We start from the raw sequence: 26116 nt of genomic DNA on the forward strand, positions 1-26116 counted from the left end.
TCCGGTCGCCGTGTTATGGCGAGACTTGTGTCAAAGTTTATCGAGAGAAATCTGCACTATGAACAGTTCAACGAATACATTGCATTTCATACAATTATTCGTTGAAGCGACATCTTTCCTTTTATACGAATCGAGAAAAGAGCGTGAATTCATTGATAGGAGAATAGAAAAGTTTTAACACGCTGATTATCGTTAGCTTGAGTTCTTGTAAATTTGTTTAATTCACACAGATTCATACTCTGCATCTGATTTTACCGATTTTAACATAAATGAAATATTTATCCGGTCAAGTTTACCGTAAGCTCGTTGAAACGCCCCCAACGCTCATCTAATCCGGCGGGGGGTTGAGGTTTGCAAATAAATGCGAGAGTAAAAAAGTTTCGGGAGGAGGAGGTGCCACCGAATTAATCATGACAAAAGGCGAGCACTGCGAGCTTTCAGCCCTTGGGGTGTCAGGATTTTAGCATAATTTCAAGTCAATACCGCCTAATTTCAATAACAAAACAAACGCAATATGGATGCAAATCAGCTCCGTGTTGTATGTGTGTGTACCTGTACACACTGTGTTCGAAATTCTTTTTATATTGTATACCATTGCGTGCAGCCAGTGAGGTACTGCGAAGTAAAAAAAGACGAGAAAAAAGTAAGCGCCACTGATCGCGGAAATAAAAGCGATAAATATATATAACATCTTTCATCGAGAAATGTCATCACCGATGTGTTTTTAAGATTCATCCTCGCTCTCTATTCATCATCTTGCATCCTCTTCTATAATTATTCTTGAGATTGAATACTTTATTCATTCTCCATCTCCGTGCGGTTTATAATAATCCACTGTTAGCCAGTGACGAATAAATTGGAAGGATAACAGTTACGAAATAATTATTGATATGCGGACGTGAATTTCGGTATTAAACTTACACACTTGTCTTCTGCATGTAATTATGGTTTTTTTTTATACAGCTGTATCCACTCTATATACAGTATGTACTCACAAATACTAGCAAAGGTATGTGTCAACGAATCAAACACTGTATAATCAGCACTCGTACGAGTCAAAACAACTTTCTTCTCAAAAAGATGTACCGTAGAAAATCTACTCGTCATTCATTGGTAAGGAAATCAGAGATCCTGCAGTTTCATATTCACCGTATCAAACCGAATGTAGTCAGACTATTTACCATCAATACGTAGTCCAAATAATTCCACAACATCTCGGAGTATTGCTGATACTGTGGGTCATACCATGAGTTTTCGTGGATGCACATCAGGAGACCCCTAATTATAGGCAATTCGGGGAACAAGTCCACTCTGACCATTTCCTGAGTTTCGCATTGCCCCGTGCTAACAAATGAACAACGGAGTTGTTCCGAAAGGATCTTATACGACACATGAACAAAAACATACAAGTTGGAATAGCACGAGAGAAGATGATTATTGCAATCAACATGGGAGTTAAATTTCTCTCAAATCCAATTGTGCGGATCTAAAGAGTTTTCTTGACATGCGCCTTATTATACGCAACTGGATAAACTGCCGCCTAGTTTCAGGTCTCGCTCGAGATCTTTGGGACAGAAGTGTAGTCCGCCTAATTGTGGGCAACCTGAGAAACACACGATTACATTTGCCGACGACGCCGCTAGATGGAGCCACGAATCAGTAGTTAAAACGTAAGTAGCCCGCCAGATATCTCGGAGCAGCAATTTCACGAAACCGTTTCGGCGAAAGTGGCAAGGTAAGTTGCCTGCCACAAGGGGTTAGTGAGAAACCTGCAGTACGTATAGCTGTACCGATTGCCGATAAGGAATGGCTTTTACAAAAGGTAAACAAATATTTCAAATGTCTTGCGTTGGTCAGATTCAAAGTTTTAAAACTTTTTACATATAATACGTGACAGAAGAAATACCAAAAATGATTTTGTACGGTCTGTGACGTTATTGTTATTTACGCGCTTACGTACAATATAATTTTACACCAAATGCGTTTGAATCAAGCGTCGTACATTTACTCGCCAATATAGGAATCAATCTACGATTTCACTACCGAGAACTGCCTCAGTATCGAAAATTCGCATTGATTCACAATTGTACCGGCGTCACACGGAATTTTCCATTTATAACATTTTTTTCTTATTGAAATTTTAGAAGAGAACGAATTGCAGAAACAAAAGTCAGACCATCGTGCACTTGAAACCGTGATTATGTTATCTTTTACTGCGATAATAACCGCTTTCCGTTAAACAGGAAGGTGACGTTGTCGCATGAACAGGAACAAAACTGTAGTTCACGTATATAATGACTCGAATTCAAGGATCTTGTATGGAATAATGATTTTAATTTAAATACTAGAAGGAATTAACGAAGTTTTATATTTGAGTAGTTGAAGTGAGGTTCCCAAATACTCGTTATCGCATAAATAACTGATAATTGTTATTATTTTTGAAAAACGAGAAGACGACGGTATTGGTCGGTCTTATTTAAGAGAGAGATACATGGTCTTGTACATTGTATCTATTTGAGAAAATTTATTACCATTACTGAGATCGCGGCGGACCATTATTAACATAAATTAGTGTTTAAAATATTATCGCGTAATTCTAATCATACGCGCAAGTTATAATTAAAACGACATTCATTTCAGTGTAATTTCCTAGTGCGTTAAATGCCAGAACATCAGATTATTCCTCAAATCCATAAAGTTGAATAATGTAAATTCTCTACATTGTACTTCACGACGATCTGTTATCGTTCTCTTTGTTATCTGTCTTTCTCGCGTTTGTGGTGAAAACCCACGAGTTTGCGTCATTGGAAAAAATGCGGCGCCTCGCAAAGACTTCCGTTTCATTACCGGATGAAATCTGGGCGAGTGCTACCGCAGGAAAGAGAGGGGGGGTGTACTTATCGCAATAATGTATTCGTCCGAACGTAGCCTTCTCCTTCATTCGCTCTCATTGTCAAATTTGTTCTCGTGACGGCTACAACTTCTCGTTTTCATGCTGAGCAAGATACTTGATTGAGTTTGATTGAATTTGCAAAAATCTATGGGATTTTTCTTTCTTTTTCTGAGAAGGCACGTGACAACGGATCGCCGATCGAACAGATTGACAGTTTACTGGACTCGCTGAACCGAGTGGCGTTCATTTCTAACCGTACGACAGAGGCAGGGGAATTTCACGTGGTATGTATTTCTGCTAATTCTGTTTCTCAGGCGCATATTAAGCGGGCTGTTTGTAATTTCACAGCGACGATTGAAGAGCGTTATGCGTATTCATCGTCTCGCATTAATTAAGAGTAAAATACGCTTCACTTTCTTGAGATTCCAGCCTGGCTAGCCTATCCAGGTTTCACATAAAATAGTATATTATTTAAAAGGGGAATAAAAGGTAAATGTATTCCCGCGGGCAGAAATCATCCCAAGGAATAATCGAATTTTATTCCTGAGTTATATACGTAGGAGTTCATTTCCGACTCAACTCTGGCCACGTTATTGACTTCAAAAGAAAAGAAACAAAAATCTAACAAACGAATTCAAGTTGAAACGGGTTATTACTCTATTATAAGAAATATTCCGTTAAACGAAAAGACAAACTTATTTTCAAAGATACCAGGATCAGACTACAAACAAAATTTGTTGCAGAACGCAATTTCTAAAAGTACCATCAATTTGTTTGCTTTCTTTAAAGTTTATTACAATTTTTCATCGTTTATTTACTCTAAGAAAGGGATACATATCTTTTTTCTTGATTTAGGGGAGACCGGGGCTTGAAGTAACACTTTTTACAAGAAATGAAATTTCGCACAATGTATAAATACGAATTCATCCCTAATTGATGCGGCTTCAGGTTTACTATCGAATATTAACTCTGCGACAGAAATAATTGGATATCGAAAATCGTTCTTGAGGTATGCATTTTTTTCAAACTTTAACAGACTGTCAAATCTTACCCCGGTCTGGGGCAAGAAGTTGCGGCCCTGAAGTAGATTGTTACATATTTTAATTTTTTTTGTTCTGTGGCTTAAGAGGAAGTTGACCCTGTTCTTTACCTTCACAATATAACGCAACAATTGTGATTATGAATAACAATCTTTATTTAATAACAGCATTGAACACTTGAGAATTCGAGAAAACGATGCTCAATTCGATCAAAAACAAATTATTTTCTTCGTTTTACTCTTGAATCAAAAAGATAATCGATTTTTATCAAGACAGAGTTTCTTTTTATTTTATTTTTTACTACAAGAATCGATCTTAAACAATTAATTCGGACAAGAACTTTTTTTTGAAAATCAGTATTAAAAACAAATATATTCGGCATTGTCATCCCATTTTCGAATCATGACAAAAAGATGTGTGTTTCGAGTACCCGATTTAAGAAAAAAAGTTTCTTCGGTTTGAAAAAGTTCATCTTCTTGTAAAGGATATTTCGGATCGCCGCACTTTTACAAAATGGCGGAAAAACGTCGAAAAATTAGAGGTGCTCATTTTGACCCATAAGATCTAAAAAATCTATAGGTCATCAACATGGAAATACCACATTTTGCACCTGTTTCTCAAATTCCTCCGGATTATATGCATCTATTGGGAATTGTTAAGAAATTGATTGATCTTTGGCTGACGAAGAGCCGTCAGTATCGCATAAAGCCAAGTACATTACGAACAATTTCGGAACTGTTGATCCATCTCAGACGCTGTACACCGAAAGAGTTTGCTCGGAGACCAAGAGAATCGAACAGTCGTGCTCAGTGGAAAGCAACGGAATTCCGTCAGCTTTTATTTTATACCGGTCCATTTGTATTCCGGAAACAATTGAAAGGCAAAATCTATCACAATTTTCTGGCCTCACATGTCGCTATTAAAATACTGTTTAACTTTGAATTATTGCAGTATGTGAATTACGCCGAGAGCTTACTTATCGATTTTATCAGATCTTTTGCTAGAATCTATGGACCACGATATTTATCGCGCAACGTGCACACTCTCACGCATTTACCTGACGACGTAAGAAACTTTGGGACTATAAATTCGTTCAGCACGATCCGTTACGAAAATTATATGAAGATTCTCAAAAAATTCGTTCGGAAAGCAGACAGGCCACTCGAGCAATTACACCGTCGTTATACGGAAATGCAAACCTGTTTCATTAGCAAAGAAAAGACTGCGGTTACTGACACTGTAAAAAGAGATGAACATAGTAACGGCCCTCTTGTTGATTCATGTACCAATCCACAGTTCCGGAACATAGTGACTCCAAATTTCACACTCTCTGGAAAACGTCCCAATAACTGCAGCGGTGTTGGCGATCAGATAATATGCATAGAAAATTTTGCAACATCTCCGGACGGCGAATGTCGCATTGTTGGTAGAGCATGAAGCAAAATTGGACCACTACATAGAAAACCATGTCCCTTAACTTTGGTCGGTATTAACAAAGTTGACCGGTTAGGGCCATTGAGAAGTTGGCCAGTCAATTCAGTCAAATGTGAATACATGTTGATTCCATATGGAACAGGCAGTACAGCAGCTGTCTCACTTCTGCACTGACGTATATGAAAAGACGGAAAATATTGATGTGTGAGTTTCAGATGCTTCACACAAAAACCTTATTATTTCATTATTTCTGTAATATTCTGGGAACTTTTATCCATCTTATTGTTAGTACATGTATGTTACGAGCATTACAGCCCTGGGTCTATTTTATCATCGTAATTTTAGTACAGAGTTGTGCTTCTCAATTAGATCGGGAAAGCTTCCGATAAATGTACCTGTCTGTAAGGAAAACCTCAAATCTCAGTGGATCTTGGCAAAAATCTTTTATCCTGGATCTCCCACTTGTGTGGTAAAAATACACTGGGACTGTAGTAGAATGACTTATATAATGAAACACATATATTTGTTACGTAATTATCTGTTGATTGTTTTGGTCTACTATCAGGTGTTGTGCTACACTTTTGAAAGATGGCGATGGACAATGGTGCTGAATCGAACTTATTCTGGATTGTGTTATTGGAAGACCGGCCGTATTTTGTTATACCAGATAGATGGATGCAGTCAGAAAAAAAAATGTGTTTGCTTCCAAATGGCGAACAACAAGCGGGAATTGAAACTGCAGCTCAGAAGAGAACACCTCCGGGGGAAAATTGGATATCTTGCGAAATAAAGGGAAATTATGGACCATATGGTACGTCAAATTAATCGATCATTTGACACTGTTGTGATGTCGACATTACATCATGTATCTGATGTATAAAAATATCACATCTCGCATGCAATTGTATTTTGCGCCTCTTCCTCAAGATCAGAATGAAGTGCCCCTACTATGCACCGACGTCGCCACAATCTTTATAGTTCAAGTTTTTTGTTCCGGTCATATTCCATGTATATTCCGGTCTTCAACTCATTCTCCTTCTTTGTGCCGATCACGTCACACGTTTACTTAGAAATTGGAAAAGGAAAAAGAAAGAGAAATGGGAAAAAAGAAACACAGGCATCGCTCGTCGGACGACGAGGATCGAAAGAAACTACAAGATCGAGTCATACAATATTTCACGTAGCGGTATGCAACCGACTCGTGGAAGCGAATAACCCTAAATTTTATAAACAAGAGACAAATATAAACAAGCCGATTCATTTTGGTTTTGTTCTCTTCTCGCTTTAACAGGCGATAGAAGACGGGGTTCGACACGGAGTCGATCACGGAGTCGATCTCAAAGAAGAGATCGCGATGATTACGTCTCACCAAGGTTACATCGACGGTAAAACTTACGACGATTATGCAAATCGTCGTGACAAAGATCGTCGCTCTAGGCGTAGTCGCTCCTATCAACGAGAACAAAATCATTCGTACACGGATCCTGCGAGCTGTCGCGACCGCGATAGACGCAGTGGTACTGAGTTGTCTCTGGATCGCGCAAGAAACTCGAGAAGCGAATCACCAAGAGAACATTTTGATTCGCAGTCACGCGCGCACTCGATATTTCCCTCGTTCGACCCACAGGAGGGAAACTCCGGCGACAAAACAAACGTCGCTCAACCGAACACTCGAGAGGTCGCGTATGCCCCAGTCATTACTACTGGCGCGATTCTTGCCAATGCGAAGCCAGGTACGGGAGAGGTGTCAGCCGAGACACAAGAGACCGAATTGGAAGCAGAGGTTTTGGAAGTGTTCGGAGAACGTCTCAGACCGGAACGAGTGCCAGCACCGGCGGTGCACAGTCATCTCGCGACGCTTTGGCTGGAAATTATCGAGAAGGGTCTCTCGGCGGAGGAACGGAAAGGGTTTTTGAAAAAGATTTCGCCTCCGCAGAATTGCGTCTTCATCGATCCTCCCAAATTGAATTTGGAGGTTAAGGCAGCCTTGGATAGTACAGTCGTAAAAAGAGACGAAAGAATTGTCGAAAAACAAGAAAAGGCCGCTGCTTCGCTCGCCGGCGTGGGGAAGGTTATAGATCTGCTGATCAAATCGAATCTTGCGGATAAGAAGCAATATTTAGAACCCCTCAACGGCGTTGCAAAACTCCTGGCGGACCTGCAACACGACTGAACATCGAGCCGGAAGAGTCTAATTCTGAAAAACATCAAGGCACCGTTCAAAGACACGCTGAAAGATTCGTCATCGAGCGACTGGCTGTTTGGGAAAGAACTTAGCGAAAAAATAAAAGCTGCTAAAGTTTTACAGCAATCATCGAAGGATTTAAAACAGACCGCCAAGCAATTGTCGGATCAAGGAAAAAATTCAGAAAACTCGAGGGGCCCGCCTCAACAACACCAGTATCAGCCGAATACTTATCCGAGGGGGGACGGGTACCAGCAAACTTACAACAATTACAGTCGCAACAACCGAGGCAACAAGTCCACGTCACGGGGGAGGAATTATCAGCAGAAAGACCGTCAGCCTCTGAAGAAAAGCGATTAAACGTATGTAAATTGGCCGGTCGGTTAGCTTTTTTCAAACGAACCTTCGAAGTAACCTCGGACGAAACCATCCTGAGCTGGGTCACAGGCTATAGAATACCTTTTACATCAAAGGTAGACCAACACACACCACCTGCCGAGCCTCGGTGGTCGGATCAAGAAAGGAAGGTAATGCGAGAACAAATCGTAACGTTGTTGGGGAAAGGCGCGATACAAAAGTGTCAGTCGGAGACCGGACAATTCATCTCAAAAATTTTTCTAGTTCCAAAACCGGATGGTTCTCACCGTCTTATATTGAATTTAAAACAGCTAAACGAATTTACAGCTACGGAGCATTTTCAATTAGAAGACGGAAAAACGGTAAAGCAAATGATAACTCGTGGATGTTTTATGACGACTATTGACTTAAAGGTCGCGTATCATCTAATTCCGATTGCGAAATCTGATCGAAAATTTTTACGGCTTATTTTCGAAGGGAAACTGTATCAATTTACGTGAATGCCCTTCGGGCTGAACAGAGCTCCGTACACGTTTACAAAATTAATTAAGCCGGCAGTGTTGCATCTCAGAGAGCGTGGATTACTATCGGTAATATACTTAGACGATCTATTGATTCTGGGGGACTCATATGAGGAATGTTTGAGAAATACGCATATAACAAAACGGTTATTTTTGAAAAGTAAGGTTTTGTTATTAATGAAAAAAAGAGTCACGTAATTCCCTCGACGAGACGTAAATTTGTCGGGTTCATTTACGATTCCGAAAGATTGGATATCAGGCTTCCGGAAGAAAAAGTTGTCAAGATTGCACAAAATATTGGAAAATTTAGTAGAATGAGCCGCTGTACAATCCGAGAATTTGCGGGATTAATCGGAACACTAGGTTCGTGTTGCTCAGCATTGAAGTACGGATGGGTTCACATGGAAAATTTTGAGCGAGCATAATTCTTGGCTCTCGGGCTGAATCACGGAAATTTTGAGGCGCGCATGTATCTCTCAGACGATTTACAGGTAGATTTTGAGTGGTGGAAAATTCACATTCGCAAAGCAGTGCGTTCTATAACACCACATTAATTATTTAGAATTATTGGCGGCCATGTTTGCCTTAAAATGTTTCGCGAAGAACCTAAAAGACTGCGATATATTATTGAGAATCGATAATACTACCGCGATCGCATATATCAATAAGATGGGCGGCATTCAATTTCCAGTCTTGAGTAGGCTAGCAAAAACAATTTGGAAATGGTGCGAGAGAAGAAATATTTACATTTTCGCATCATATATTTCGTCTCGGGACAATTATGAAGCTGCCTTTGAATCGAGACGACTTGAGCCAGAAACAGAATATGCTTTATCGAATTCGGCTTTTGGCGAGATTCAAGATAGATGGGGGGAGCCGGAAATAGATTTATTTGCAACAAGAGCAAATGCGAAATGTAGGCTATATATTTCTTGGTCGCGAGACCCCGACTCAGCTGCGGTGGATGCATTTACGGTAGATTTGAGCCGATGGTTTTGTTATGCGTTTCCGCCGTTCGCAATAATTTTACGCGTTTTAAGAAAATTTAGAGACGACCGTGCTGGAGGTATCGTAATTGTACCGTAACGGCCAGCTCAGGTTTGGTTCCCCGTCTTCACTGCCATGTTGGATTGCGAACTAATTTATTTTAAACCGAACGTCAACCTTTTGCGCTCTCTCGATAGACAACCGCACCCGATCTGGAGGAGGATTACCCTGGTGGCAGGACGGCTGTCCGAGAAGCGCTGAAGAGGAGAAGCGTGCCGGAGGAAGCAGTTTTTATTATGCTCTTCTCGTTGTCGGATTCATCACTCAGACAATATGACAGCTGTCTAAAAAAGTGGTGGTCATTTTGCCATGGAGAGGGCATAGATCCGTACAAATGTGACACATCACAAATAATAAGATTTTTGTCTGCCGAATTTGAGATGGGCGCTTCTTATGGCACACTGAACAGCTGCCGATTCGCGATTGCGCTGTTGCGGGGGCCCAAGTTGGGAGAAGACGCCGGAGTACGGAGACTTTTACCCTCAAGCTGGTTACATTGTTGGCACTAGTCACAGCGCAGCGTATGCAGACACTCTCGTCAATCGATATTCGGAATATAGAAAAATCAACGGGGTTGATCGAAATTAAAATTCCGGCGCGGTTAAAGACGTATTTGATGCTTACAGCACTCGTCATGCATCGACTTCGTCCGCGAAAAAGAGTGGGGTCAAAATAGACGCTACTAGAAAAGCCGCCGGCTGGACAGAACGTTCGGGGACCTTCGCCAGGTTCTACGACCGTCGTGTTGTAGGAAGTAAAGGCATGTTTGCGAAAGCGATTTTGGATAGAAGCATTGTATAATACGTTTGGAAAATAAATGTATAAGGATATCGAATTTCTGAGTCATGGAATATCTGCCGTAACGAACTTTAAATAACTACAGTCTGATCTCTTCGGAAGAGGCGCTTCATACAATTAAGATCGAACTTCACTTACAGGTAAATTCGTTTGATCCCATAATTTCATTGGCATCAAGGAACGGTTCACATTATATCAAGTTATGCAAACGTCCACCTGCTATTAACATTATTATTTTATTTCTATTCTTACTCTGTCCGGTTTTGAATCAGAATATCATAATAATATCAGAATAATTTCTTATGCGACATATTTTTCAAGTAGCCTGATCTACCTATATTCTCAACTCATAATAACGAATATACAAACACGACGTAGGAATTTATCTTGATAGCAGTGTTTTCTTCTTAGTTCTGTGTAAGTCAATTCTAATTTCAATTTATTTGAAAGAATTCCATCACAGTAAATCTGATTATGTTGACTAACAAGTAGATCATCGGTAATTACAAAAAAGTGATCTGAAATCATACATATATATAAAGAATTGATTTTCAATTTATTTAAGGAGTGTTTGAATTTGTTACAGAGACGTATGATCAAGCTATGGATATGTTTGGGCACCTGGGGGAAAACTCTGACTCGGACACTGAAGATGAAAGGAATTCCGTATCAGGGAGCACAAGCCATGAACCAAATGTAGCTGTAGAGAATCCGGAAAGAGTACGCTCGCCGATCCCAGCTTCGACGTCCCCAATAACAAGTATTAATGAGAGTGATGATAGCATAAAGTCGACTTCGCGAATACCAGATCCCGTGGCATCTGAAAGCAATGGTAAATCATTCATTATTATTACTCATTTTTAAGTAATTGGAGATCAGGAGAAAACTTTTGAGTACCTTCCATGGTCATTTTCTATGGAATTCAACCCACCTCATGAACAGTGATCGAGATGGGTATTTCTGAAGACCCGTATGAATAGAAAAAATTGAATATAATCTTGTAACATGAATGAAGCAGTCAATTCTTGAGTTTCTGTGCAGGCTTGGTTTTTCTGTTTAAGTTCAGATAAAAACGTCTTTTAAATAGGGTAACTCAGCGCACGACGGACCCCCTAATCCGCTAATTATTGTTTGTCGCTTTTGAGTATCGGTTGCAAGTTATTTAAATCTATCTCCAACAAATTCATCATCATTTTCCCATAATTAAAGAAAAAGAAAAAAAATTCTCAAGGCACAGACTCAGCAAGTTAGCGATAACTTACTCCATAGCAATTTGACTGGCTCGTATCTTATCACTATTCGAGGTATGGTAGTAAGTTTGTAAGTACTTTTTGACGGAAAATTTTATGGCCTCTGAGATACCGATGGAAAAAGAAATATACTTTTGTATTTGAACTAAAATACCAAGTTGACCTTTACCTGACTTTCGTCGCTCCATTTACGAAAAATGTGATACTCTCATCATCATTTTGTTTTCGATCGACTGATAGAACGTGACATTAGAGGAATAACAACGGGTGTACAACATTTGGGGTCATCGCCGCCAATAGCGCAATCAAATAATCAAAGTGTGGGAATTTCCGAAAGTACACGTTTCGACGACTCCTTTAAACTGACAACTGTGGAAGACGTGAGGGCGTTAGAAAATCTGATAACTCGGAAACCCAGGAAAGCTGAAGAGTTGGTGAGTACAGTCACAGATGTGTATATGGGGCATTCCACGTCACTTCGCCGGGCCATGGGCTTGACCCCTTCCGATTTTCATGTCCAATTTATTTTGGGTTCTGTTTCGCTCAAAATACGACCTCAAATTTTTGGAAATTTTTATTCTATTTTTAAGGGGTTGCACGAGCTCAAAAATCATGAAATTGTGAGAAAACATGAAAAGGGATCGTTTTCAAATTGATGATTTTTTTTTCACATAAACTAAGACTCAAAACATAATTTTGCGTCCTAGTCCGAAAGCGGGCCGAGAACTAACATTGTTGATTTTTTTTTTTCAAGAATATTTTATTTTATTTTACGGACGAAAAACAAAAAAAAAAAAATTCAGAAAATAAGAAAAGAGGCCCAAAAATTGTCGAAGAAGCTCTACTTTTTACTTAGTTACTGTTTTATATCTACGTTCAATCTAAAAAAACAAAAAAGTTTCGCGAGAAAAAATTATTTTCTTTGTTTTTCGTCCGCAAAATAAAATAAAATATTCTTAAAAAAAAAAAAATCAACAATGCTAATTCTCGGCCCACTTTCGGACTAGGACGCAAAATTATGTTTTGGGTCCTAGTTTCTGTGATAAAAAATCATCAATTTAAAAACGATCCCTCTTCATGTTTTCTCACAAATTCATGATTTTTGAGCTCGTGCAACCCCTTCAAAATGAAATAAAGATTTCCAAAAATTTGAAGTCGTATTTTGGGCCAAACAGAACCCAAAATGAATCGGACATTAAAATCGGAAGGGGTCAGGCCCATGGCCCGGCGAAGTGACGTGGAATGCCCCATATACATCTGTTAGAAAGTGAAGATACGGTAGCTCCGAACTGGAGGTTGGAAAAAATTTTTAATTAACAGAAAAAAGTATCACAGATTCTTGCAACCCTCCGCTTGGGTGCTACCGAATCTTTGTTTTCTGATTTTCGATTTTTTTTTTTTCCTCCCTTCTGTATTCCAACAATTATCAGCCTTATGCCTATGTACGTATGTACATACTTTACAATTGAATGGTTGTACGGCAGACATGTATAAAACACAAATCATTGCTTCTTATATTACCTAAGCGAGTAAATTTAATAAGTCTCCGTCCATAAATTGCGTAACGGCCTACTGGGAGGAGAGGGGGGGGGGGGGGGGGGGGGATTGAAGTAACAAATTAATTTCAACTTGTAGGTACAAGTTTATTATTTTCAAGTTTACATTTCACGTGTCCTCGAGTATTTTGTTACATTACTTTATTATAATGAATGTGCAATTCCACTATCATACTTGTATTGCCTTTCAACTTCAAGTTCAAAATGTTTTCAAACGATCAATATTTACACGCTTGTGTTAATAGTTTAGTCATTTATGGATGGCTCCTAAAACGGAGCACGTCTTATATATTGGAATGATAAATGTAAAGATATGAGCACATGCAGAGTCTCTGTATTTTACTACGTAAAATTTGAATACAGCATGTCGATTTTACTATTTGATGTTAATGTATTTTATATTACCACTGAGTGATGATGGCCAAATCGAATGACATAACATCAGATTTGTGTACGTACTAATGCTCGGAGATCCAAACTCGGAGACTTGGACTTTTCTCCGAGCCTATTTCTCCAACCTCGTTTTAGAACATATTTAATATGTGTCTTCGTAAAATTTTTCAGTTTATTACTCTCTTTCCGAACCAAAAATATTTTTGTTTCCTCAATGTGTTAGTATATCAAATTGTACAATTTATCGAGACGAAAATTAACGAAGATGCTGGTCGAAAAAACTGGTTGTTGTATCACTGCGATTGGTTTCTCAAACTAGATTCTAGAGTAACACTTTCCAAATTCGCAGGAAAGATTCTTCACAACTGTATTTAAGAAGTCTGTGGAAGATAAATTACGGCAAGATTCACATCCCACTGTGACCGACGCTGTACTACGATCTCTTGTCCGAATCTTTACAGACAACGCTACTACTTTTTACTCCTGGGCAAGCCGTGATGCAAAACGAAAAATACGGCGCATGGAAATCTTTAATCTTTTATACAGTTAAGTATCTCATCAGAATCGAAATTGTAATTTGTTCAGAAAATAGCTAGAAACAGCGGTACATAATATTTAAACTGTGCCTAAGTAATGTTTGGATCATATTGCAGATGCATTTTCTAGAGTATGGACTTATCCTCCGCGACAGACGTTTGTAAAGTTAGTTCGAGACTGGTTGCGCAGAGCTGCAGAACGACAGGCTGGTAGCGCTAGTGGAAACACAGTTGCGGAAAACTGAGGGCTTGAACGAGCCGGTACGGTAAGAGCCAAAGATCAACTCAGTCCACCTTAAATTGAATCAGAGGATCATAAAATTATACTATAATACACGATTCTTTAATTTCAGTTCCGATGACTAATTCGCATTTCTTCTGCTTGGAATAATACATATTTGGCCATAGAACCCACAGCTTCCAAGAAGTACGCTCCGGTTGTTCAAGTTCGACGTCCCTTTTTAGAAACTGGAGACTGCTTGATCATTAGGTGTAAGGATATGATTTGCATGATAGCTTGCAGTGAGGCTTTCTTACGTACCGTAATTTGAAACCAGTTTCAAACTCGATTGCTAACCTTGATAGAAATATGTGTGAAAGCTCATAATCCTCGATCAGATATTCAAGGCTCATAGTGTGTCACTTTTCTGACTTTCACTTCTTTTTTAACTCACTTTTATAAACTGCGAAATTTCTTTTCTTCTTGTTTACTGCCTGTAACTTTTTTATTAGGGTAAAGCGAAAATGCGAAATTTTTAAAAAACGATACAGCCAAGTGCGGAAAAGTTGTGGGGGCACGTGCAGGTACAGACAATTCTCCGGACGAAATTCCGGAGCAAACTTTGAAGATCCGGTTGATCGATAAATTGAAAATTATCCCTTTCCGTCTCCGTCCCTCTCCCGCTCCCTTTCCCGCTCCGTCTCCTTCTTCGTCTCCCTCTCCCTCTCCCTCTTCGTCGCCCTCTCCCTCTACCTTTTCTTTGGAGCTGGAAATCCCAACTTTTGCGGTGCGGCAAAAAATTTTCTATACTTGCAAGCGCACCCACAGCATTTCCACACCCAGCCATATCAACTTTAGAAAATCTTACATTTCAGCTCCACCCTAACGGACAGACAAGTGGGTGTAAACCATACACTTTGAAATTACATCTATAACTTTTCCAAAATACGTTACTTTTTAATCACTTTTTTGTCACTAGATGGTCACTTGTCAAATACTTGTCGTCACTTTTGTCACTTTTTTTAACCACTCAGACTGCTATCAGCCCTGAATATCCATCTTGAATAAATATATATTGAAGCCAATCGAAATTGTAGTACAAGACTTGGCAGTGATGAAATGCGGACGTTAAAATTATTGGAAAACTGTTACCTTCTGTTTAAATCTGTTACTTTCTTCATTTGTCGCTCCAACGATACATTCCTGATTGAAGGAAACGTTTGAGAAAATTTACTCGTATAAGTCTATTCATTGATTTATGTATACATGCAGTGCTTTGATTATAAGTAATATGTTAGGCTAGTTTTTACGAGAAAATGAAACGCAATTCTGCACAATTTCGACCAGTCGTAGAAATCTATGCACATCTCGTATTTGGTTATAAAATCGCAATATCTGGTAATTGAAACCCAAAATCAAACTCAATTTAGGGACAACTTGTAATTGGAACAATACGGCAATGATTTACGCGATGCGTTTAGTAATCTTAAGATGTTACGACCGAAATCGGCACGTAATTCATTACACGATTTATCTTGTAAGTTCGGGAAAAATATATAAAAAATCACGGAATGAATCGCAGAAATGCGAATCATCAGATATACTACATCAAAAATCACATAGTCAAATGTATGTGATTTTTGATCTCATTTATTTGATGAGGCGTGCTTTTGTAATTCATTAGGTGATTTTTTATATAGTTTTCGCGAATTTACAAAATAGATCATGTAACAAATCACGTGTTGAATTCGGTCGTAACCTCTTGTGATTTATCAAATGAACATTTTTGGCAGAGATGACGACGCCCTGTCTTTGTACCTAAAACCTCAAGTTCGATAAATAAGCATTCAAGTTTTCCCAACATCAACTACCAAATATATTTTAATCCTATTTGTATGACGCCGAATAACAAACATGGTAATTGTTACTCACTATTACACATAATCTTTATTTCCACTTCCGTGTAGTAGTATTTCTGAATCTATCGTCCAGATTCCGTGAGAGCCGCATTAAATGGTAGGCGTTACCCTTTTACATAAATTTTCTGACATAACTCGACACTAAGTGATTTCATTGGTCGTGATATGTATGAAATTTGCGAAATTGGCCGAAACGTCGCAAAAGCAAACATGTTCGTTTGCCCATTGATTGAACATATCTTTATACCTGACCGGATTCCGACAAGACCTTCGTCATTCTTCAATCTACCTCCTGGTCACTGATCCTTCACAAACGTATCAACTTGGTCCTTGGAATACGCAAAATCTATGTCCTCTACGTAAGAATGGATACCTCGTCATCGTTTCGCAGACGTATCGTAAGCGGCCGTCGAGCCCTTCGTTAACTGAGATTATACCTCTAATGTTTGTAACGAAGATGTACCATATCTTCAGTAGTACGTGCACCGTACGTATGGTATTGGAACATCTACTGCAAATCGATGTATTGGTATGGGAAAACTAAATACGCTGTACGTAGAAGATTGGTAAATGAAAGATCGAAATTCGTATGTCATACATTAGGATAAATGTTTCGGTATCGTACGGTACACGTATCCGAGCCGATGATTCAGCTCTTCAATATCTAAGACTATACCTCTGATCTTCGAATAGCGGACGTAACGCATCTTCAGTACTACTACGTACACTGTACGTATAGAATTAGTGCCTGATACATAAAGCGACGTATCGGGATAAGAACACTATATACATGTACGTACACAAGTGGCAAACGGTACGCTCGCAATCCGTAATTTGGACGTCGTAATGCACGTCTCATTACAGTACGCTATACGTATGATAGCCGGACATTTAGCTCTTCTTTATCTAAAAAATATGCTTCTTACTTACGTACATGAGACGTATATAGAGTCTAAGAGCCAGTGGACGGCTACCTGCATGTATTTGACCAAACCTGGGATGTTGTACAGTGAGGCCCCTATACAACCATATATGAGATGGGGGTTCACTAAGCCCCAACTGGTGGACGCGGCGCGCGCTCAGGTAAGACAGGTATCGATTTTTGGTGAATTTTAAATGCATTTGACCACTTCTGCCGTTTTTATATTTGAAAATATATTATTATTATTATCTAAAAATAACAATGGCAGACCATTACCACGCGTTTAGCATAGTGGCAGACAGTTTTTAAAATGCTGAAAAAAATTAAATTCTTTGTGAATTTTTTTAAATATATTTCGGAAGAATCTCAAATATTAGGGTATATTGCAGATAACAAATAATCATTCAAATATTTATTTAGTTTTCTTCTTTTTATTTATTTAAGACAAAATTTGAAAAAATGAATAAAAAAATACGAACCGTGCATGCTTTACAAAACATTTATTTTTTCCGACTAATTTCAATCTTCATTCACCGTCATCGGAGTCAAGTCTGTCGTGGTGTGACTCGTCTTCATCATCCGTAGAATTGGAATCTGTAAAAATTAAACATTAATTATAAAATAAAAATAATTGGAAAAGTGATCCGAACATATTCGATAAAAAATTGATTATTATGAACTTACCAGGGACTTCGGTGATTAAGTCACTCACAGAAGTTGGCAGCTGATCACCATCAAACCATTTGAATACAAATTTGTCGTCCCGCTCAATCCAACCATACTCTAATGGGTCCAATGTGGTAGGTTGCTTCTTATAAGCATTTCTCCAAACACTTGAAATATAATGAGCTCTTAGAAGTTGCTGGTAAAGCTCACTCTTACACGGTGGTATTGAGCTTGCATCAAAATTCAGTATTTTTTTAGCGAAATTTTCGTTGACTAAAAGCTTCTGACGTGAATGAAAATTTCACTAAAAAAAGACTGAATTTTGATGCATTTTGATGAATGAAGATTGAAATTAGTCGGAAAAAATAAATGTTTTGTAAAGCATGCACGATTCATATTTTTTTATTCATTTTTTCAAATTTTGTCTTAAATAAATAAAAAGAAGAAAACTAAATAAATATTTGAATGATTATTTGTTATCTGCAATATACCCTAATATTTGAGATTCTTCCGAAATATATTTGCTTTCTTATCGTCAAACTCATCACTTTTAGTACATAGTTTACAAAATTAAATTTTAAATTAATATGGATGCATGATAAAGTAAATCATATTGATGTGAAATAGGTAACTTAATACATATATGTATATACATATGACCGGATAGTAGCTAAGGTTTTGTTGTCTGCTGAAGTGTGTACGCTATGAAGCCGTCTGCCGTGATGAATATAAGTTTTTAAGACCCCAATAAACAAAATATATCAATGGCAGATTTGGTCAATTAATTTCAAAATTTAATTTTTTTCAGCATTTTCAAAACTGTCTGCCACTATGCTAAACGCGTGGTAATGGTCTGCCATTGTTATTTTTAGATAATAATAATAATATATTTTCAAATATAAAAACGGCAGACGTGGTCAAATGCATTTAAAATTCACCAAAAATCGATACCTGTCTTACCTGAGCGCGCGCCACGTCCACCAGTTGGGGCTTAGTGAACCCCCATCTCATATATGGTAGGTATAGGGGCCTCACTGTACAAAATCCCAGGTTTGGTCAAATACATGCAGGTAGCCGTCCACTGGCTCTTAGACATAAATATTTACTTACGTGTCAGTCTTGTAGCACTATACGTACACTGCGGTGAGTACTACACGTACTCATTGTAGCGGCGCAAAATTTGTTTCTTACGTTAGAACGTAGGTTTTTTAGTTTAAACCGTGGCACCATCTTCCATAGTTTATAACTAATGACCGTTGTAACAACATTCCCATGTAACTTCTAGCCCCGGTCTCCCCTACTACAGAAATAACGAGTAAGTAAATGAATTGGTATACATGAAATTTGAAATAATAATTCTTGTTTCAAAATATCATTCAATCATCTGCTCATTCGTACACCGTATTAAGACACGCCGTTTTTATATACATATACATACTACTATCCGTTTTCAAATTGAATTCATAATTTATTTTGGTTCGTATTACTGGCCTTCTCCACACTAACAATTCTTTTTTTTGTTCTTTTGTCTTTTTTACCTGAAATTTTATTTTTCGTTGGAATTGTTGACTAAGTTCGTTAAACCATAGAGCAGTGTTTTCGTCATGTCTCGTTCACATCAGAAATACTATGACTAAACTTTGTTCAATGTGAAGAATATCGACGCTGTAATGAGCAAATTGTCCAACTCCATCTTCGTAAATTTTTCAGGAGAGCCAAGAAACATTTTGCAAATAGAAAAATGGTAAGATTGAATGAAAAAAATTTGTAGTATTGTTAACAATGCGTTTGGTGTTCAGTACATGCGTAAAAATATATCGGCGTGTTACAATTGTGTCATTTAGTAGCACTTTTTGGGGTTCGACCATTATTGTTTTGAAATTCTAAAAATATATAAGGAGTTGTACAATATTCGTTCTAAAATTTTGAAAGTAGATAACAGTTAGAATAAACAATTAAATCAGTTGAAATATCATACATTTATGAAATTGAAATTTTTTACCACATCAGATATCAGTAACAATAATTATGATTGAATTATAATACTTCTTCAATAATCCACGAAACTTATATTCAACGAAATTATAAATATTTAGTATCACATGAAAATTTGGCAAAGTATATAGATATATTGTACTATTTGGTCGAATTAGTCTTGACTTCGAGTTAAAATTATTATTTTATAACAAGCTCACATTTTAAAATAAATAATCGAATTATAAATTGATATAAATTAGAAAGCAATTAACTTTATTATTTTTCGCGAGGAAGATTATCACGAAATTGATGATAGTCAATCGGTAATGTTTCCTTCAATTCTTGTAAATCATGATGTTACTTTTTTTTTTTTCAAGTGGCTTGTGGAGGACCGAGGTCGCGACGTCAACGTACAGGATGAATCAGGGAGGACGTTGCAGGACGTGGCTGGTCCATACAATAACTCAGATATTCTAGAGTGGCTTGCGAAATTCGAAGAGAACCGTGATGCACAGGGCTGCTAAAATGTTTCAGGGGATCAGATTCAAAGTTTTAAAAACTGTTGACGTATAATACGTGACAGAAGAAAAACCAAAAATGATTTTGTACGGTATGTGATATTATTGTTATTTACGCGCTTACGTACAATATTATTTCACACCAAATGCGTTTGAATCAAGCGTCGTACATTTACTCGCCAATATAAGAATCAATCTACGATTTCATTACCCAGAACTGCCTCAGTATCGAAAATTCGCATTGATTCACAATTGTACCGGCGTCACACGGAATTTTCCATTTATAACATTTTTTTCTTATTGAAATTTTAGAAGCGAACGAATCGCAGAAACAAAAGTCAGACCATCGTGCACTTGAAACCGTGATTATGTTATCTTTTACTGCGATAATAACCGCTTCCCGTTGAACAGGAAGGTGACGTTGACACGTGAACAGGAATGAAACTGTAGTTCACGTATATAATGATTCGAATTCAAGGATCTTGTATGGAATAATGATTTCAATTCAAATACTGGAAGGAATTAACGAAGTTTTATATTTGAGTAGTTGAAGTGAGGCTCCCAAATACTCGTTATCGCATAAATACCTGATAATTGTTGTTATTTTTGTAAAACGAGAAGACAGCGGTATTCGTCGGTCTTATTTAAGAGAGAGATACATGGTCTTGTACATTGTATCTCTTTGAGAGAATTTATTACCATTACTGAGATCGCGGCGGACAATTATTAACATATGTTAGTGTTTAAAATATTATCGCGTGATTCTAATCACACGCGTAAGTTATAATTAAAACGATATTCATGTCAGTGTAATTTCCTAGTGCGTAAAATGCCGGAACATCAAATTATTCCGCAAATCTATGAATTTGAATAATGTAAATTCTCTACATTGTACTTCACGACGATCGGTTATCGTTCTCTTCGTAATTTTTTTTTCTCGCGTTTGCGGTGAAAACCCACGAGTTTGCGTCATTGGAAAAAACGCGGCGCCTCGCAAAGACTTCCGTTTCGTTACCGGATGAAATCTGGGCGAGTCCTACCGCCGGAAAGAGAGGGGGGGTGTACTTATCGCAATAATGTATTCGTCCGAACGTAGCCTTCTCCTTCACACGCTCTCATTGTCAGACATGTTCTCATGACGGCTACAACTTCTCGTTTTCATGCTGAGCAAGATACTTGATTGAGTTTGATTGAATTTGCAAAAATCTATGGGATTTTTCTTTTTTTTTTTGAGAACGCACGTGACAACGGATCGCCGATCGAACAGATTGGCAGTTTACTGGACTCGCTGAACCGAGTGGCGTTCATTTCCAAGCGTACGACAGAGGCAGGGGAATTTCACGTGGTACGTATTTCTGCTGATTCTGTTTCTCAGGCGCATATTAAGCGGGCTGTTTGTAATTTCACAGCGACGATTGAAGAGCTTTATGCGTATTCATCGTCTCGCATTAATTAAGAGTAAAATACGCTTCACTTTCTTGAGCTTCCATTCTGGCTAGCCTATCCAGGTTTCACATAACATAGTATATTATTTGAAAGGGGAATAAAAGGTAAATGTATTATCGTGGGCACAAATCACACCGAGGAATAATCAAATTTTATTTCTGAGTTATATACGTAGGAGTTTATTTCCGACTCAACTCTGGCCACGTTATTGACTTCAAAAGAAAAGAAACAAAAATCTAACAAACGAATTCAAATCGAAATGGGTTATTACTCTATTATAAGAAATATTCCGTTAAACGAGAAGACAAACTTATTTACAAAGATACCAGGATCAGACTACAAACAAAATTTGTTGTAGAACGCAATATCTAGAAGTACCATCAGTTAGTTTGCTTTCTTTAAAGTTTAATACAAGTTTTCCTCGTTCATTAACTCTAAGAAAGGGATACATATCTTTTTTTTTTTGATTTAGGGTAGACCGGGGCTTGAAGTAACACATTTCACAAGAAATGAAATTTCGCACAATGTAGAAATACGAATTCATCCCTAATTGATGCGGCGTTAGGTTTACTATCAAATATTAATTCTGCAACAGAACTGATTGGATATCGAAAATCGTTCTTGAGATATGCATTTTTTTCAATCTTTAACAGACTGTCAAATCTTACCCCGGTCTGGGGCAAGAAGTTGCGGCCCTGGGGTAGATTGTTACATTTTTTTTTTTACTTTTTCTGTAGCTTAAGAGGAAGTAGAGCCTGTTCCTTACAATAATGGTCTCTTATTATTAGTCGATTATATTGACCGTTCAGAAGATATTCACCGTCAAACTTACGCGATAATTATTTGTTTCGATGTACCAAACATGGTTGGGACAAAAAAAAAAGAACGAGAATGAAAGATTAAAACATTTTCATGTTCATAGAAACTGAAATTTGTACAAATTTCCCCGAAACTCATGAAATGAATTGAAATTGTTTGAATTATCAACAAAAGACTGTTAAAAATAGTGTGCATTGAAGTTTGACGGTGAATATCTTCTGAACGGTTAATTTAATCGACTAATCATAAGAGACCATTATTGTAGAGCTGTAAATTTCCGACACAACAATGAGTCGCGCGTATCATAATGACTTTCCGTTGAAGAGTTATAAAATTCACAAGAAAAAAAGACATCTACCTTAAAATGATCAAACTTTAACCTGCAATAACTTCTGAACAGTGTAGTATACAAAAAAATTGTAAGAGACCTTTTTTGTAGAGAATTCAATTTTCTATGAAAATATGAGACGAATTTTTTTTTTTTAAATAGTAGATACCAAGATATGTATTTTTCTTCCTCGCTATAAGAAAAAAATAGAAAACTGCGAGCTGGAGGACCTTCTTATTAAAATGAAGAGCTTCTACTTGGAGAGAATGTTTTTCAGGTCTCTACCAACCAAGTTTTCGGAGTATAAAGTGAAAAAAAAATAGTCGATTTTTTTGGCCCACCCTAAAATTATATATGTATATATATATATTAGACTGGGCCAAAAAAATTGACTATTTTTTTTTTTGAAAAATATATTGAGAATATCATTCAGTATGGCAAAAAAAAAATTTCATGAAATTTTAAGCCCTTAATATTAACATTAAGAGGTCTATCATCGCTATTTTTGATTTTTAGTAATCATTTGATGTTTTACGTCAGAACTGTTGAAATATTGAAGTGAAAAAATTTATGTTCACTTATCCCTTTATAAAATTAAATTCCCTACAAAAAAGGTCTGATTATAGATTTTTGTCAGACAAGCCGTTTCCGAGTAATTAAGCTTAATATATTGATATAATTTCTCGATTAATTCTCGAGAAATTCTATATATATATATATATTGTACTATTTGGTCGAATTAGTCTTAACTCCGAGTTAAAATTGATATTTTATAACAAGCTCATATTTTATAATGTATAATCGAATTGAGAATTAATATAAATTAGAAAGCAATAAACTTTTTTATTTTTCGCCAGGAAGATTATCACAAAATTCACGATAGTCAATCGGTTATGTTTTTTTTTAATTTTTGTAAATCATGATGATTTTTTTTTTGTTTCAAGTCTGGTGAGATAGAGTCCCGGTAATCGATCAAAGGTCAAACATGATTTTATTCTTTTTTTTCGAAGGTTTAAAGCCCATTCAGCCAAAAATTTTTATTTATAACGAATGTTACCATCGGGTGAATATTTTATTCTTCTTATGTTAGTAACAACTGGATCACCTGTTCTGTTTCCTGGAAGTACTGAGGAAAAAAACTTTATTTCATTAAATGATTTAAAATCTCTGAAGATCACTTCTTGATGTATCAGTGATATTTTTTTGTTGATCATAAATCAAATGAGCCACTTGTCCCTCATTAATTTCGTCATTGAACTGTAAACCTCTCATTTCTTTTTTCTTTTTTTTTTGTCGTCAATTCCAACTGTTTATAAACAATGAGGATAAACGTAACCTCTAACTTAGGACAAGTGATACTTTTAATTTCATAAAGGATTGACTAGTAATATATTATTAAATACCTCCAATTGCAATTAAAATTTCGTTGTTCGTTGATTTTTCTCTCATATTATGGTTAACAAAATCAAAAGGTTAATAAATAGACCACGAGAACTTCAACAATCGAAGCTTGGCACATTTTAGTGGAGTCTGACAGTTTTCTTACTGTGAAGATTTCAGCGCTACGGATAGACAGTTTACATGCGGCAAGTTTTCGAACTCAAAAATTTAAATTACGCACTTACCAAGTTCAGGGCATATGAAGCATGATATTCATCAGCAGAAAACCCAAAATCAACGATTTTCGAGAAATGTGGAGCCAGACACTTTTCTACCGAGAGCGTCGATATGTAGCTTGTGAGACTATATACATACACATAGCTACTCTCTCGGGAGTGATTAGACAAAATGATGGGGTTCGTTGAGCGTGAAAAAGTGATCAAAGAGGTATAAATAAATTGGGCACGAAAGATGCTTTTATCGGAGACACGCGTTTGCAGTTCAAAGTCTGAAACAGGACCGTTTATACAATAATATGCGTTTACGCGGCAATCTTATTTATTTGTTAACATGTGAAAGCTCAGTCAACGCAACCTCTGGAAATAATCGACTTTTATTCTATGTTTCGTATAGGATTTTGTTCCGGACTCAGCTCTGGCCACATTATTTACTTCAAAGTGTTTTCCTTTTATGTGTGGGTACGATCTATCAGTCTGAAACCTAATCTAATATTATTCAAAGCTTATAACAATACAAAGATAGAGGAAGGGTTTGAGTTGGATAGGAGAGAGAGAGAAACCCAGAAAAACTGTCAAACTAAATAGCGGGTAATGTGACCTCATGTTTCCCACTAACGTGGATTTGCGTCATGATCATATTTCCTGAGAGCGCGGGACAAAACTGCTATTTTTTATCTCATGGATGAGTGAAAGAAGTACAGGGGGAATAATGAGTCACTTTCATTCCGCTTTTCAGGTGAAAAAAGTCAACTTTATGATTGAGTAATAGAATTTAGTTCAGTTTCAGGTACCTGAAATGACATGTCAAGTGAAATATGTCAACATGAGGGTATTGAAGAATTTTTCAAGCATACCTCACAAATAAATTTCACAGAATTAAAAAACAATGGCCTAATGTTTCAAAGTTTTCAATCAAACTCTACCCAGTGCCGAGAACAGGGTGGATTTCCCCGGTTGAGATAGGTGTGTTTCGGACACGTTCTCAGTGGATATTTTATTGTAAAAGTAATAATGCTGAAACAAATCTGCAATTGCGAGGTTTCAGTGGTGATGAGTGTTACTATCTGAGAAAAAATTTACATTATTATACCATGCAATTGCGACGAATCGCACACCCTCGAAATTTGTTTTTCTTTTGCATTTAGAGAAAGAAAATATTGCAGTTCACTGAACGTGTTGACCAAGTTCGTTCGGTTAGTTTGCCCTGCATTTTGGTGTCCAATGAATTTCAGTGCATCCGAGATAAGGACGCGCCACCGTTTTTCTTCTAGAACTATTTTCATGAATCGTACGCAAGATATATTTTTCATAAGTCTGTTACAATAATGCCAGATGTTGAAGAAAAACCTAATATTTGGTCAATTTTTCCGTTAGACTCGACCCCCGTTTTTGTCCTGATTGGAAATCGTCACAATTGACAACTGGCAGGAACGCTCATTGTGAGGGAGATACCCGTGACAGAGGAACAAGAGCTGTTAGAAGGTAACATTTGTTAAATATATTCACTTTCAATGAATCAACTGTATTCAGAGTCCTACGTGTTCACTGTCATACCTGATTGTTTCTCTGCAATATATCAAAATCTTGATTCATTGCAAGAAAATGCAACCGTGATTTATGTATATAATATAATATTTACGGTCCAGCCTGTGATCTTCATCCGAAATAAATA

At 37.3% G+C, this 26116-nt stretch overlaps 2 protein-coding genes across 2 annotated transcripts in view; both read left to right on the top strand.

Moving 5' to 3' along the window:
* LOC124301698 (uncharacterized) overlaps positions 1–26116 on the top strand; it is a 54261-nt gene that overhangs the window by 8144 nt on the left and 20001 nt on the right. The window contains exons 3-4 of the mRNA XM_046757076.1: positions 3067–3177; positions 25819–25926. The gene's annotated coding sequence lies outside the window, so the exon portion shown is untranslated. The remainder of the gene's footprint in view (positions 1–3066; positions 3178–25818; positions 25927–26116) is intronic.
* LOC124301067 (uncharacterized) lies at positions 10675–14255 on the top strand. The gene is made up of 5 exons (XM_046755744.1): positions 10675–10692; positions 10862–11107; positions 11766–11959; positions 13824–14019; positions 14128–14255. Exons 2-5 carry the CDS (start codon positions 10879–10881, stop codon positions 14253–14255), a joined length of 747 nt encoding a protein of 248 aa, XP_046611700.1. The 5' UTR covers positions 10675–10692; positions 10862–10878.

The sequence above is a fragment of the Neodiprion virginianus genome, chromosome 3 (assembly GCF_021901495.1).
Source record: "Neodiprion virginianus isolate iyNeoVirg1 chromosome 3, iyNeoVirg1.1, whole genome shotgun sequence".
Lineage (NCBI taxonomy): Eukaryota > Metazoa > Arthropoda > Insecta > Hymenoptera > Diprionidae > Neodiprion > Neodiprion virginianus.

Bases quoted from the DNA above. Each gene is read 5' to 3' on its own strand.
- LOC124301067 (XM_046755744.1), top strand. From the start codon at position 10,879: ATGGATATGTTTGGGCACCTGGGGGAAAACTCTGACTCGGACACTGAA. The intron at 11,108-11,765 runs GTAAATCATTCA...ATCGACTGATAG, and splicing joins CGTGGCATCTGAAAGCAATG to AACGTGACATTAGAGGAATA. The intron at 14,020-14,127 runs GTTAAGTATCTC...ATCATATTGCAG, and splicing joins AATCTTTAATCTTTTATACA to ATGCATTTTCTAGAGTATGG.